This window comes from Desmodus rotundus, chromosome 10 (assembly GCF_022682495.2).
Source record: "Desmodus rotundus isolate HL8 chromosome 10, HLdesRot8A.1, whole genome shotgun sequence".
Lineage (NCBI taxonomy): Eukaryota > Metazoa > Chordata > Mammalia > Chiroptera > Phyllostomidae > Desmodus > Desmodus rotundus.
Window position 1 is genome coordinate 77,296,908 of NC_071396.1, and position 15,372 is coordinate 77,312,279.

Sequence of the window (15,372 nt, forward strand, 5' to 3'; positions counted from 1 at the left end):
GCAATGCAGGCAGAATTCTGCACAGGTACTTAGGTGCACCCTTGACTCAGAGAATAGTTTAAAAAAAAAATGAAAACAAACCCATGCTTAAAGAATACGGGAAAGGTGAAAGATGTAATGTTTTGAGATTCGTTTGTGTGTGTGAAGAAAGACAAGAGGGGATGGAATGCCTACTGAGTAAGAGATTAAGTGGTTTAAGGTGTCTCCAATAAGGTGCCTGATATAATTCACAACTAATGTATTGCAATGTATTTATTGGGAGCAGCGTATGTATGTATTTTTTGGATAGTGAAACAATGATCCCTGTGTTGATTCATATAAATAACTAGTGTCTTGTATGAAAGTTGTGTTTTCCTGGACGCGTTTTCAAAAGTGCCGCCTGCCCTCTCCTGCTGTCTCCTGCTTTTGGTAAATCAAACCCATCCTCTTTCAAATCAGACAACATATGTTAAAATCTCTGCCTTTAAGTTCAAAGACGAGTCTGGTGCTGTGGACTGAGGTCGAGTCCCTTCCTGGGACGTGGCGATAAACCCGACTCCCCAACATTTCATGGGGAGTTCGATGGTGCCGAGGCTGCAGGGGGTGAGCAGAAGCCCCCAGATCCAGCGAGTTTCCAGAAGGAGCCCAAGTCTCTAGACACCCGTCGGGAAGAACGATTTCCCTGGGACCCCGCCAGCGGGAAGACTAGAGCTTGGACAGAGCAGGACTGGAAATCCCAACCACCCCGAATCTTTTTCAATACTTGGCCCACAACCCGGAAGCAGATGTGGCTGCGTGACGCGCTGGGGTTGCAGTTCCGGGTTGGCCAGCTCCGGATTTTCTGCGGCAACGCCCCGCCCCCGCACTTCTGACCGCAGCGGGCTGTGGCCAGCGGCTCTTGTGGCTACATGGCTGAGGTGGACACTGGGAGCGACCAGAGGCAGGTGAGGTCCCGGAGGGGCACGGACCATCACTCTCATCTCGGTCTCACCTCTCCATCCGGGGCGGTTTCTTCCATGGTGGGGGTACCCTGTGTTCGGGGCCGCCCGCGGTTCCATTGCTAGCTGCGCAGTTTGCTCCACCACGTTCCATTTTCTCAGCTCTTACTCTTGGCTGAGTGCTCTCACGCTTCCGTTCCATTGCATCTGCAGTCTAGGCCTGCCCAGACGATGTCATGGTCAACCATCAACATGCAACCTAGCAGCTCAGGGCTGGAGACACAAACCCGGGTTCTGCTCCCCACCCCATCGCAGCCGGGGCACCTTGGACAAGCCACTTGAGAACCCCGATTTCTGCCTTTGCATTAATGCGCAATAATAACACAAGTCCTGGAACTCCAGTAGACCCGAGGGTCTACTGACTCTAATTTCTCTTGGTATTGGCTTTTCCTCTATGCGTGGCTCTCGTGGGTGTCCTTAAAGCTTTTCCTACTGAGCTGTGAGGACAAACTGGAAAGTTGAATGCATGCTTTGCTTCCCAGTTCACCCTCAGGTTCAGTTTTCTTTTTTAACCCCAAACCAAAACAATACCTTATGAAGTCTTTGATTACCAACCCCCCCCCCCCGAAAAAAAAACCCTAAACCAACCACCCATTCTCGTGCTCAAATCCAAAACAACGAAGGAGATACCCAGAAGGAATATAGGGCTAGAGTGGGGGTGTGTATTACCTGTTGAAAAGATTCAACAGAGAAGGTGTGACTCGTGTTCCAGAGTATTGGCGTACAGACATGTTTTGCCTCGGTAGTGATCGGAAACGCAGGGTGTAGTAGCAAGGCTTGTTCCAGTCATCGAATAATGTCTGGCAACCACTGTAACAGGGCGACTCGCTGCTAAGAGTGTTTAATAGTGTTCATTCAGGGATCCTTCATCCAGACGAGTCATGGTAAAGGCAAATGCTTTATAAAGGAATAAAGAAAACTCAGGTTTTTAGCATATGTACACTTATTGACTTTTCTTCCTTATCAACTTCTTTCAGAATGAGGAAATTGAAGCAATGGCAGCTATATATGGCGAGGAATGGTGTGTCATTGATGATTGCGCCAAAATATTTTGTATTAGAATTAGCGACGATATAGATAACCCTAAGTGGACACTTTGCTTGCAGGTATTTTTTTCCCCTTCATCGTTTACCAGTTACAACGTTGACGCTATATGATTGACTGCTACTGTATTTCCCTAATGACTGTTGTGTGACTTTTCTAAATTGTCTTTTTTGTTGTTAGCTATTGATTATCTAAACACATGGATAGTTAAATCTCAGGTCATTCTCAAGTCATGCTTTAATTGATAGTCTCAATTTTTCCTCTTAATTTTAATTAAAGTATTTTTTTTTTAGATTTTTATTTTTAGAGAGAGGAGAAGGGAAGGAGAAAGAAAAGGGGAGAAACATCAATGTGTGGTTGCCTCTCAGGAGGCCCCTACTGGGGACCAGGGCTGCAACCCAAGCTTGTGCCCTGACTGGGAATCGAACCAGCAACCCTTTGGTTTACAGGCCAGCACTCAATCCACTGAGCCACACCAGCCAGGGCTTAAAGTATTCTTAGTATACCATTTACAGAGTTGACTTTCAGTTCCTTTCATTAGCCTGTCGATTTAATAGGAGAGGATCTAAACCTGGAAGACAGCTAACATTTAGGAGGAAGAATAGGTTAGTAATTTAGATGGCTCATAGAGTAGATGCTCATTTCTCTATTAATTGAGAATCAGTTGTGGTTAGGATTAAGTAAATGAAAAGATTAGTATGCATTCTGTTTTAATGCTCATTCTTTGATCACTGCCTATACTTTTAGCATAAGAGATGCTAAATTGAGTTTTTGTCAGTTGTTGTTTATATAGTACTATTTTGAAAAGAAAGCTGTACCATTGTCTAAGTGTTAGGTGATAATGTATTTAATAGTATTTAATAGGATTTTTTTTTTAGTATTTCTTCAGAAAAATTCCTGGAACATATTATAATGCCACTCCATTCATTTAGAGTTAGGGTATAATGACCCTATTTCAGTTTTCCTTTTCCTTCATCTTTGTCTTCCTCACCCTTATTTTCTAGGTGATGCTACCGAATGAATATCCAGGTACAGCTCCACCTGTTTATCAACTGAAGTAAGCTCTATTTTCTACATTTATATTTTTATAAAAATTATACTTCTCAAGGATTGTTTCTTTTTATTGTATATTGTGTTTATAAAAACCTTTGCTGTCAAAATATGTATAGAAATTAAAAATACCTTTTGGATTCAGTATAGAGCATTTAAATAAAAATTTAATTCTATAAAAACAGTGAAACTTAGTATTTGTCTATAGAGATAGGAAGGGAACTTTAGACAAACCAGTAATCTAGAAACCGTGGCCCGTAGAGTTCTCCCATCCTGGTTCTGCCACAGGCCTACCACAGTTCTTGGGCCTGCCTCTGCCTAGGATTGCCTGCCTCCCATGGTGCTTCTCGTGCTCTTTCCTGCCATCGTTGTTGAGAATCATCTCAGCAGCCAAAGCTTAATCTTAATGAGTCATGACCTGTTGAATTGCAAGTAACCTGTGATTAACATTGCCTGCTTGACCCGTTGTACTAAGATGTATAAACCTGCGTTAACAGAATTGCACTGAATCTCAATTACTCAAATTTTACCTTTCAGTGGGATTGATTTTAGCATGAGTGTTTTAAAACCATAGCAATAAAGTTTGCTGTTAATAACGGGACTGTATTTTAAAATTTTATTTATTAAAAATGATAGATGTAATTACAGAATGCTTGTAAACATAAATACCCTTTTTAGAAAAAGTTAAATTTTTTACAGTCCTGTGGCAATCACCTTATTTGTCAGAGCTGTTTTTGAGATGCCAGTTAGAATACATTGGGAATTGCTGATAGTGTGGCAAAAACTGTGAATCTGGAAATTTAGATTCTGGAATCTGTTCTACCACTTCTGTAAATTTGGGCAGTTTTATGACATCCTATGAACTCACCCCTGTTTTTTTAACCATATTTTAATTGGCTAGTATTGATACTGGCTTCATCATGGTTTCTTGGGAGGACTAAATGAGTTAATGTCAATGAAAGCATTTTTGAACTGTATTGATTTAAGATAACATTTTGTAAGATAACATTTTAATAAAAATAGATAATTTTTAAAAGCAACATAAAACTAATTTGTTATGTAATCCATAATTTATCTTTGAGATATAAACAAATCCTTGAATAATATTCTCTGTTGTCTTTTTAATTTTAGTGCTCCTTGGCTTCAAGGGCAGGAACGTGCAGATTTGTCTAATAGCCTTGAGGAGATATATATGTAAGTGACAAGTGATTAAAAAATTTTATTAGTGATTCTGTTTTAGGCTTTTGTTGGAACTGTTATATGTTGGGGCCTTTCCCCCAGGTTTTTTAAAGCTGTCTTTCCATTAACAGAAAGGATGCAGTTGGAAGAGTCCTTGAAAGATTGCTTGTATAATTTTACATATACATTTGCTATTTTAGGCTATGTTGAATGAAACTGGTAACACTAGAATCTTAAGCATAATTATTTATTAAAATACTATGTGCTTTTAATGTGTGGAGTCTATTAAATATACTGCATTTTATACTGTTCCATTAATTCAACAAATAGTATATAGCAATCACTGTAGTAGATTCTGGATACACGTAGTTAGCAAAGACAGAAATGCTCCCTGTTTTCATGGTATTTAGAGTTACTGGTAGGAGAGATGTTACTTATAATGTCGTAAAAATGAACGTAAACCTGCAGCTGTGATATGTTCTGTAGAAGGAGGATATTAATGTGTAGTACTAAATTTGAAACAAGATCTGACCTATTGTAGGAGGTTAGGGATAGCTAATTTGACTTAACAGCTGAGTTACTTAGGTGAAGGTAACTCCAGTGAAAAGCCCTCCCTCCCCCGCCATGTGCAAAGGCTCTATGCTAAGGAACCTGGCAACCACTACTTGCATTTCAATGCAAGTAGTGGTTGCATGAAGTTGGAAGAGAGAGGAAGGGAGAGAAGGGAGCAAGGTGGGGAAATGACCTGGAGAGGTAGGCAGGGAAGTCATGCAGAGTTCTGTAGGCCACGTTAAAGATTTTTGTCTGTATCCTAACACCCAGGGAAGCAGAGAAGGGTCTTAAGTGGTGTGATGCCATGAAAAGATTTTCATTTTGAAAACACCTCTGTTTCTGTGTGGAGATTTATTGGAAGAGAGCAATAATAGATGTGGGACATCAATTAGGAGGTGGATGTAGTAGTCCAGAGAAGATAGGAGTGATTTTGGACTAATTTTAATAAGATATATTAAGTTAGTAAGATACAGTGCTCTGGAGTATCAGTTTTATTGTAATCCATGAGTTGGTAAGTGTTAGATTGTGTGAGAAATAGAGATGGGAGGAACCGGGTGATCTGATCCAAGTGCCTTTATTTGATGCTGCACCGAGAGGTGGGCTGGTCAGGGTCAACTTCAGCACTGGGGGAAGGCAAGAGTGGGGATTTTACAAGAAAAAGCATGGGGTTTGGGGGGCGGGGGTTAGTCTCTTGTTTTTCCAAGGCGGGTGCCTCAGGGTTCCAGAATGTGAGCCTGGACAATGGGTTAGGCAAAGGGCCTGCTGTTCCCAGGTAGCGGTGGGTCAGTCTGGCCGCAGGCTATGTTGGATGGCGCCAGGTGTCTGTTGTGTGCAGCGGGCGAGAGCTTTGCTTAGGCCGCGGGCTACCAAGCGAGTAGGGACAACTGAGTCATAGGCAGTCCAGAGGGTTGGAAACTGGCCTGACTGGGTCGTTAGCAGTCTGGCAGGTTGGGGGTCTGGCCTGACCCTTACAGTAAGGATTGGCATCTATGTTCTAGGTGGCTGCCCCATTTGGTACTCCTTTTCTGTGCCTGGGACCTAGACCACGTTTCTTTTCCTCCCAAAATATTTGATTAAAAAATGATGTGATACTATTTGTTTTTTCCTAGAGGAAGTGTGGTCTTCCTTGAGTTCCCAGGTTTACACTGGGCTCTGGAAATAACCAAGAATTGGACATTCCAATAGGGGATGCTGCCTTTTAGTGATTCCATTATCCTCAGCATTTATGTATTTTTTATCTCCTCAATTAAATGTTTCCTGAGGCCTGTCTCTAACCTTATTGACCACTCCAACTTTGGTGTCCCTGACAAACTTCTTTCTGTAATCCTTTATGATTATTTACCACTTTCTCTCCCCTGTTAGAGTAAGGTAATTATATTGCAAATTTGTTTACCAGTGATGTTGTAATTGTTTTTCATTTTTTAGTACTTAATGTGGCCTCTGTAAATTGGTGGGGTTAAACACTTCCTCTTTCTTGAAAATCTTTCCCACACTTGGCTTCGGTCATGTTAGTCATACTCATCAGTTAAATTTTTCTGTTACCTATGCACAGTCTCATGCACTCTCTCTTTTCTCTATCCAAAAAGTCCCTCCTTTGCTAAGAGAGATGCTCCCCTACAACACAACTTACTGTTCTCCCTATCTAGTTAAGTTGAGCTATTTAAGAATTAGGAAGCATTAGTCCTGGCTGGAATAGCTCAGTGGATTGAGTGCTGGCCTGTGAATCAAAGGGTTGCCAGTTTGATTCCCAGTCAGGGCGCATGCCTGGGTTGTGAATCAGGTCCCCAGTAGGGGGCATGCAAGAGGCAACCACACACTGGTGTTTCTCTCCCTCTTTCCCTCCCTTCCCCTCCCTCTAAAAATAAATAAATAAAATCTTAAAAAAAAAATTAGGAAGCATCAGAAATTACAAAGTAGTTTGTTCTAGAGATAGAGTATGGTTCATACTGTCTTCTTTACTAAAAGTGCTTGAATAACCAAAGTCCAGTGATAGTATTTTCACACATGTGGTCTACATAGAAATATGCATCCTGTTTTTAAGTTTTGTGTGACAACTTTGAATTGTATTTCTCCATAAAATTCCAGCAGGGGGCAGCTAGTGAAAAATATTGGTCTTTGAAAATTAAACATATAAGGTAAACGTGTGAATATAGTTCTTTAATGTTTATATTTTCATTATGTTCTAAATAGTGTAATTATCTAGATTTTCATGCTAATTAAGCATCATTTTGACTGCTAAATTTGATTTTTGCCTGGATAGGAAGATGAATTATAGTTTGTTCTTATGTAGGGAGGTAAGAAGTCACAAAACTTGCAGTTTCTTAGTTTCTTTGTAAACATTTATTGATTATCTCCTATGTGTTGACACTGTTAGGTGTTTGGAATTAAAAAAATAAGAAATACGTGTACCAGTATTGTGACATAATTACTGAGAAGTTTGGACCAAGTGTAATAGCATTTTTTAGAGGTTTTAGTAACTAATAGTAGTAACTAATATTTAGTAACTAACATTCTCTGGGCATTTGTAAAGGTGGGTTCCATTGCGAAGGTGACTATTGAGCATAGTGTTTGCCGGGTAATTAAAGGGAGAAAGATTTTCTGACAGATGGGAAATGCATGAGCAAAGTCACATAGATGGGAAGCAACCCGGCATCTTCAGAGTTCCGCAAGTAGTTTTAGATGCCAGGTATGTAAACTGAGGTAGGTATAAGAAGAAAACCCGTAAGCTGGGATAAGGAGTTTGGGCTTTATCTTGTTGGCTCTGGGAGCTTTAGGCAGGGGAATGATTTAATCAGATTTGTGTTGCAGTGTGGAGGATGGGCTGTGAAGAGTTTGAAGGAACAGCATAGGAGGACCGGTCAGTAACTCAGGAGGTGATGGAGGCCTTTGTTAAGGCAACAAGAATGCTGATGGAGAAAAATGGTCAGTTAAAGAAATACTTAAGAATATAAACTAGGCTTTGGTGATTGATTAAGTATAGATTAATTTGCTTATCGTATCTTATTTTTGTTTAAATACTTTGCATGTGGATATTTTGCATATATGAAAATAATTATTTTAATACAACCAAAGGTACATAACATTTCAAAATACTTAGAACAATTGGTGTCAAGAGAAAATGAAAGGGATTAGAATTTTTTGTAGTATTTGAATTTATGATGGTACATTTCAAAATATTTAATTTAAAATCCAAGAAAATGATTACTTTAAATTTTCACTGCTCTTCACATTTTGATGTATCATGGAGTCTTAGAGTTAAAAATTGCAAAGTGAGGCTTGTCAAAGCAAAATCACACCAAAGTTAAACAGGCAAAGAAGGCTCTTCAAGACGTAATAGGGGAGAAGGAGAGAGCAGCCAGAAACACAGTCTGAACTCAGCCTCTTGAAACCAAAGGGAGAAAGATTTTTAAGGGCTGGGATAAGCTGGTAGGAAAGTACGGGAGAGTACTGAGGGGAGCTTGGCCAGTGAGATGTGGCTAGCCCATTGTATTTCCTGAGTGGGCAAAGGAATTTTTCTGTTACTAGGCCATCTGTTTGTGCTAATAATTGTTCAGCAGAAGTTAGGCTCCTGTCCTCTCACAGACTGGGAGGTAGGGATTCCATCTTCCTTGATGATTACATCTCATCAATGACCAGATGGCTCCCCGGTCCTTGAGAAAGACATGCCTAGGTTGTAAAACTGACAGGAGTCTTCTAAAAAGATACGCACGTACCCTAAAGGAGCAGAGAATATATAACAACTTGCCTAAAGAAAGGTTCCAAGAAAGGGGAGATCACGGCCTAGAGTCAGGGGCTGCCTGTCTGAAGTCAGTCAAGTTGAAGTTTTTGTCTTTGAAATTGTGTGACATCTTTGATTGCTTTCTCATCTTTAAAATGAAGGTAATAGAATAATGTGAGGATTAAATGACATAATTCATGGAATGTACTTCAGCACTATATAATAACAGCTCTCATTGTGTTCCTATTAAAAGAGTTGTCTCATCTAATTTTGTCATTTTAAAAATGAGATGATGGAAACTCAAGAGACATCAAGTGATTGGTCTCAGATCCCTACCACTTAGTGCATTTTTGTGATTGCTTTTACCCTTATATCAACAAGTAAAAACACTGGAAAATTAAAGATACAAAAATCAAAGCCACATGTAAAAATAGAGTCACAGATAACTTTGTTTTAATCATTGTGACTCTACTTTGTGAATCGTTGTGAATTGGATAGTAGTTATTTAAATACAGTTATTCACAAAATATCTCAACTAAATATCAGTTTCTAATCCAGCTTGGTCTTTTACTCAATTTGAAACAATTTTTGTTTCGAGCTTTTTGTATTTAGCTTCTTTACTGTAATTGAACTTCATATAAATAAAAGCTTGACGTCTCACCCTGTAAGGGTAGCTCTTAGATGTTGCACGCTGAGGGCCTGGGATTTAGCTGACTGCCCCGGGAACTGTTGGGGGGTGCAGGAGTGGTGCAGGAGGAAGGGCTCCCAGCTTTTGTGTGTTTCAGTTTGTTTCTGATTCTCCGGAAGTTTCATCACAGCAATGGCAGAAGTTTGAAAACCAAATCCTAGTGGATAGTTAAAAGATAAGAACAAACTACTCATAAGAGAAAACACAAATACAGCAGTAATAACAACAAATACAAAAATAAACCACCATACCTGGTAGAATTTGGGGGTCCAAGGGAAAGAATAATTTTCATTTTCTTCAGACAACCTTTCACACCCATTACAAATTCCCTACACTGGGCGTCAGGAAGTCTTTTTTTTTTAATATATTTATTGATTATGCTATTACAGTTGTCCCATTTCCCCCCCCACTCCACTCCATCCTGCCCACCCCCTCCCTCATCCCCCCCCATAGTTCATGTCCATGGGTCATACTTATAAGTTCTTTGGCTTCTACATTTCCTACACTATTCTTACCCTCCCCCTGTCTATTTTCCACCTATCATCTATGCTACTTATTCTCTGTACCTTTCCCCCCCTCTCCCCCTCCCACTCCCCTATTGACAACCCTCCATGTGATCTCCATCTCTATGGTTCTGTTCCTGTTCTAGTTGTTTGCCTAGTTTGCTCTTGTTTTTGTTTTAGGAAGTCTTGTTAAGTGCTAGGGAAGCAGGAAGCCTCGGCCAGTGCTGTTGGGCAGAAGCGCTGTTGTGTGTTCTTCTGTGGGAGTGCGTGACCAGGGGCGATTTCGAGTTAAGGTTTAACTTCTTTATTGTTTGGAAATATTACTTAACGAATTGTAACTTTGTTACAATTCTTCCAAGGTGTGTTTCCTCCCCCCCCAAATCTGAATGTGAATGTATATTCACAGAAGGATGATTTTCTCTCTCAGTGGGTGGTCGTAAGGACTAAGTGAATTAACAAAGCATTGTTTACCTGTCTTTTATACAGTAGGTGTTCAGTAAACACTAGATACTAGTATTACAACTTCTAGTGATAATGATGTGAAGAATTCAGTAGAATGAGATTAGGACTTGGAGAATTACATGCAAAAGCATAAATTTGTAAGAATAATGATTACAAACACAAGGGACCCAGTTTTCTCATTTACTGGGGTACCCCTAGGGCTGCCTTTACTGCTCAGTTTATAGTACTGCTCAGTGTATAGGCCCTTAAAGATTTGTTGAGTGAATTAAGATGGGTTCATTTAAAACAAACTACTGTTGTAAAGTAAGAAAAGATGCTCTAAACTTCTCTTTCATAGATGAGTCTCACAGTTCAGGTGGCTTACGTCCCTAAAGGCACTGCTGCCTGATGGGAGAGCTAACAGTAGTGGGCAACCTGGGCTTTGGAGTAAGTTTGCATTCACGTTCTAGCTATGTGCTTCTTAGTGCTTATAAGACTGTCTTAGCCAAGATAACTGATCCCTGTAGGACTGTTTTCTCACTTGTACAACGGGGAAATAATGCCTATTTTTTAGACAATTATGAGTGTTAAATATGTTGATACATACAATGTACTTTGGGCTTAGTACATACCCAATTCATTTTACCTTTCCCTGTCTCTGTCCCTCTAAGTCTTACTGAGAAGAGAGGATGGGAGTGAGAATTGTTTAAAAAAAAACAAAAAAGTCAGCCGATGTTCTCAAGTTTTTAAAAACGTTTCCAATTGACTTTTGCTTCCTCTAAAAAGACAAGTTACCAAAGAACACAGGATCGTTTTAGTGGTAAGGAGTTATGGGTGAGATAGGGAGGATTTGAATGATTTGAAAAGTATTTTCTTCTGTATGTGTATTTTGAAAGTTTCCTTTGGATGGTGCTGATGAGTGGTTATAAAGAGAAATAATGATTTCAAGTGAAGTTTTTAGAGGAAGTTGGTAAGGTGTTACGAAGTGGTGTGGTAATTTCTTTACAATTTATTTAAAATTAGTGTCATTCCCTAAAGAGTAGACACTCGGGCCCTTATTTCATTGCTGTTGCATTATTTAACATCACTCCGTGGACATGAACCATGGCACATTCTTTTTCTCAGTGATGCTTTGAGATGGATTCAATTATCTGAGGCAGTCAGACATTATTTGGAACTGAAATGAATCAATTTGGGCAATGTAATGTTTTGTCAAAAAATGAATATAAAGTTGTTCCATTGATTGGTTTGTAAATTAGCTCTCTGAGGGAGTTCATCAAATGCTTTGAATTCTTTGTTGCAATAAACACACCAAATAATAAATGTACCAAATAAGTGGTTTGAATTGTCCAAAAATTTAGGAAAGCAAGCAATGATTGTACATTAACACTGAGAAACTAAATCATATTTATACTTACATAATTCATCCAGTTCAAGTTCATAAATTTTCTTTCTCCTCTTTGGTGTAACACTTCTGCTTATTTTAAGTAATCAGTGTTTATTTTGCAGCCAGTTAGAATTGTTAATGTTGATAAAAACTGTATTAAACACTCATCCTCAAATGTTAGCAAATTTCATGTTTTTATAAATTCTTTTTAAAAAGGCATGGCTACATGTACATAATTTATTAGATTTTAAATATGTCTGTATTTTTTTGAATTTGAGGAGGAAATTTTTAAAAATAACATTTTCTTCCCTGAATTTTGTTTAGACAGAATATTGGTGAAAGTATTCTTTACCTGTGGGTGGAGAAAATAAGAGATGTTCTGATACAAAAATCTCAGATGACAGAACCAGGTAGGACTGAAAATATTATCAGTGCCATTTTAACTTACAGTGATTACATTTTCACATGGATATTCTAATTGAAATCTTTAATGAAAATTTGTGTTCTATTTTGTGGTTTACATGTGATCAAATGTAAATTTTTTAGAAAGTTCACTTACTCATGTGCTCATGGTTCTTTGTAAGGTTTTTTTGGTTTAATGCTATAGTCTTATAGAAATCGAGTTTTATGATTAAAGAACTCAGATCAAAAAATTTCTGCTTTGACTACTGTTAAGCTAACATGTACCAGGTAACATTCTTAATGAATTATTAGACTGTGTATGATAGGCATTAGCTTCAAATGAGTGTAATGTTTTTAGAAAAAGAACTTTGAAAAACATACTGACTGATATTGAGAATATAAAAATTGACTTTGAAAATGGATTTTTTAAATGAGATGTAATTCACATGCTGTAGTTACTCACTCTATAGAAGTGTGTAATTGAGTGGTTTTTAGTATATTTCAAAGTAGTGCAACCATCACCACCATCTAATTTCAGGACATTTGAAAGTTGATATTTTGTTCTATGATTATTATTTTATTGAATCATCAAGTGTATGACAACATGGAAATTTCTAATGTTTCCTATTTGCTAGTCTTTGTTTTACTTACCACAAAGACCTTTTAGAGGAAAGTAACTATTTAATGCAATTTTGTTTCTAAAGAGTTTCATTGTTATCATTGATAGAATGGCTTTCAATTTGAAAAAATAGGGATAAAAAAACCCATTTGTTTGTTTACAAATGCTTTAGAAGGTTATTTCAGAGAATGAGTTATTTAGGACTCCCTTAGCCAGATCAGTATACATTTAAAATTGATACATAATTTTTCAGAGCATTTTACTATTTTTGTATAGGAGCAAATGTTTTTACTGTTTCTATTTAAAAAAGTAAACGGTATAAAGATATTTTGTCCATGTGACAATGTTTTTTGAAGTATTTTTCTTAACTTTTTGTGATCCATCAGTGATTCTACGGCATTTCAGGGCACCTAGGAGAAGAGTAGTCGCAAAACAAAATTGATTTTTGCCGATCCACCATTCTAGAGTGTGGGGCACAAAAATGAAATGTATACCAGTAGAAATTTAGGACTCTTAAAAATGTTTGGGATCACTCAACTCTTAGGAAATTAAAAAAAATTACTGATCTCAAAAATATTTTCCCTTTCCTACTTATATCCATAATTTAGTTTTAGTCTCTTCAAATTTTAGAGTTACTGATTTGTTTTGTACAATTTATAGTGTATAGAAATTTTGTTTGAAACGTTTTATCAAAAATTGGTTTTGTAGACTTTATATTAAAAGGGGAGGATTAGTAATTGTGAAGAACTAATACAAGCTAGTGATCAGGATATCTCCTGAGAATTTTCCTCCCTAGGGTACAAACTTGACAAGTAATTTATTTTGGTTATAATGTTAATCTTCAGTAGGAATTTGTTTATTATTTCATATTGTTTTTCTACTTTAGAAACACTAAATTTTGTATATAACTACTAATAATTTATAAAAATTTGGAACTGATTTTAGAATTAAAGGAAAGTTGCAGAAATAGTAAAAGAGCTTATGTCTCTCACCCTACTTCCCTGAACAACATCTTATATCACTGTAGTATAATTTTCAAGAACAGGACTATAATATTAACAACAGATCTTATTCAAATTTCACTAATTTTTACACTAAAATTCTTTTGACTTTTGTAGGATCATGTCCAGGATTCTATGGCACATTTAGTTGTTATTTCTTCTTTCTTCTAGTCTTTAAACAGTTTATCAGTCTTTTTTTTGTCTTTTGTGACCTTTTATGACTTGACACTTTTGAACAGAATGATCCACTATTTTGTAGAATAGTCTTCAATTTGGGTTTGTCTGTTATTTTCTCATGATGGATAGGATTCAGCATTTTGGCAAGAATACCACAAAAATGATACTGTGTTCCTCACAGTATATATCAAGGAGCTCAAGATATCAGTATGCTTTATTTTTGGTGATGCTCACCTTGATCGCTTGATTAAGGTTGTATGTGCCTGATGTCAGCACTGCAAAGTCAATGTATTAGTCAAGGTTTTCCAGAGAAACCAAACCAGTAGGCTGTATATGTGTGCGTGTGTATTTAAAGAGAGAAAGAAAAGGAAGAGGGAGAATTGATTTATTTTAAGGAATTGGCTCACAGATTGGGGGGTCTGACAAGTTCAAAATCTGCAAGGCAGGCTGAAGACCTTGGTAAGAATTGGTTTGCAGCTCAAGTCTGAAGATTCCCTTTTCCTCTGTGAAGGTCAGTCCTTTTCTATTGAGACCTTAACTGGATGAAGCTTATTCACATTACGGAGGGCAGTCTGCTTTACTCAAAGTCAACTGATTTGAACTTGAATTTCATCTAAGAAATACCTTTACAAAAACATCTAGAACAGTACTTGATCAAATACCTCAGTACTGTGACCTAGCCAAATTGATGTATAAAATCTAAAAATTACTATCTTTCACAAAAAAATATGACCCAAAGGAAAGAACAGATCAAAGCTCCAGAAAAAATACAACTAAGCGATGAAGAGATAGAAGAAGAAAATACAAGAAGAAGTGAAGGCTGTGAAAAGTGAAATAAAGGAAAATGTGCAGGGAACCAACAGTGAAGGGAAGGAAACTGGGACTCAAATCAACAGTTCGGAGCAGAAGGAAGAAATAAACATTCAACCAGAACAGAATGAAGAAACAAGAATTCAGAAAAATGAGGAGAGGCTTAGGAACCACTGGGACGATTTTAAATGTGCCAATATCCAAATCATAGGGGTGCCAGAAGGAGAAAAACAAGGGTAAGAAATTGAAAACTTATCTGAAAAAATAATGAAGGAGAACTTCCCTAATCTGGCAAGGGAAATATACACTTCCAGGAAGTCCAGGAAGCTCAGAGAGTCTCAAAGAAGTTGGACCCAAGGAAGCACATACCAAGTCACATCATAATTAAATTACCGAAGCTTAAAATTAAGGAGAAAATCTTAAAAGCAGCAAGAGAAAAGGAGACAGTTACCTACAAAGGAGTTCCCATAAGACTGTTACCTGATTTCTCAAAAGAAACCTTGCAGGCCAGAAGGGGCTGGAAAGAAGTATTCAAAGTCATGAAAGGCAAGAACATACATCCAAGATTACTCTATCCAGCAAAGCTATCGTTTAGCATGGAAGGGCAGATGAAGTGCTTCCCAGATAACATCAAGTTAAAGGAGTTCATCATCACTGAGCCTTTATTATATGAAATGTTAAAGTGACTTATCTAAGACAAAGATGATGATCAAAAATATGAACAGTAAAATGACAACAAACTCACAACCATCAACAACTGAACCTAAAAAAACAAAAACAAACTAAGTAAACAACTAGAATAGGAATAGATTCATAGAAATAGA

The 15,372-nt window shown here is 37.7% G+C and overlaps 1 protein-coding gene across 2 annotated transcripts in view; it reads left to right on the top strand.

Moving 5' to 3' along the window:
- The first annotated feature begins 826 nt into the window (after nt 1-826).
- The window catches only part of IMPACT (impact RWD domain protein), a 28,088-nt gene continuing 13,542 nt past the window's right edge, over nt 827-15,372 (top strand). For both annotated transcript variants that reach the window (XM_071219529.1, XM_024580492.3), the window contains exons 1-5: nt 827-923; nt 1,955-2,083; nt 3,026-3,078; nt 4,203-4,265; nt 11,864-11,949. In XM_071219529.1, the coding sequence (XP_071075630.1) occupies nt 888-923; nt 1,955-2,083; nt 3,026-3,078; nt 4,203-4,265; nt 11,864-11,949 (367 nt within the window). In that variant the 5' untranslated portion in view covers nt 827-887. The remainder of the gene's footprint in view (nt 924-1,954; nt 2,084-3,025; nt 3,079-4,202; nt 4,266-11,863; nt 11,950-15,372) is intronic.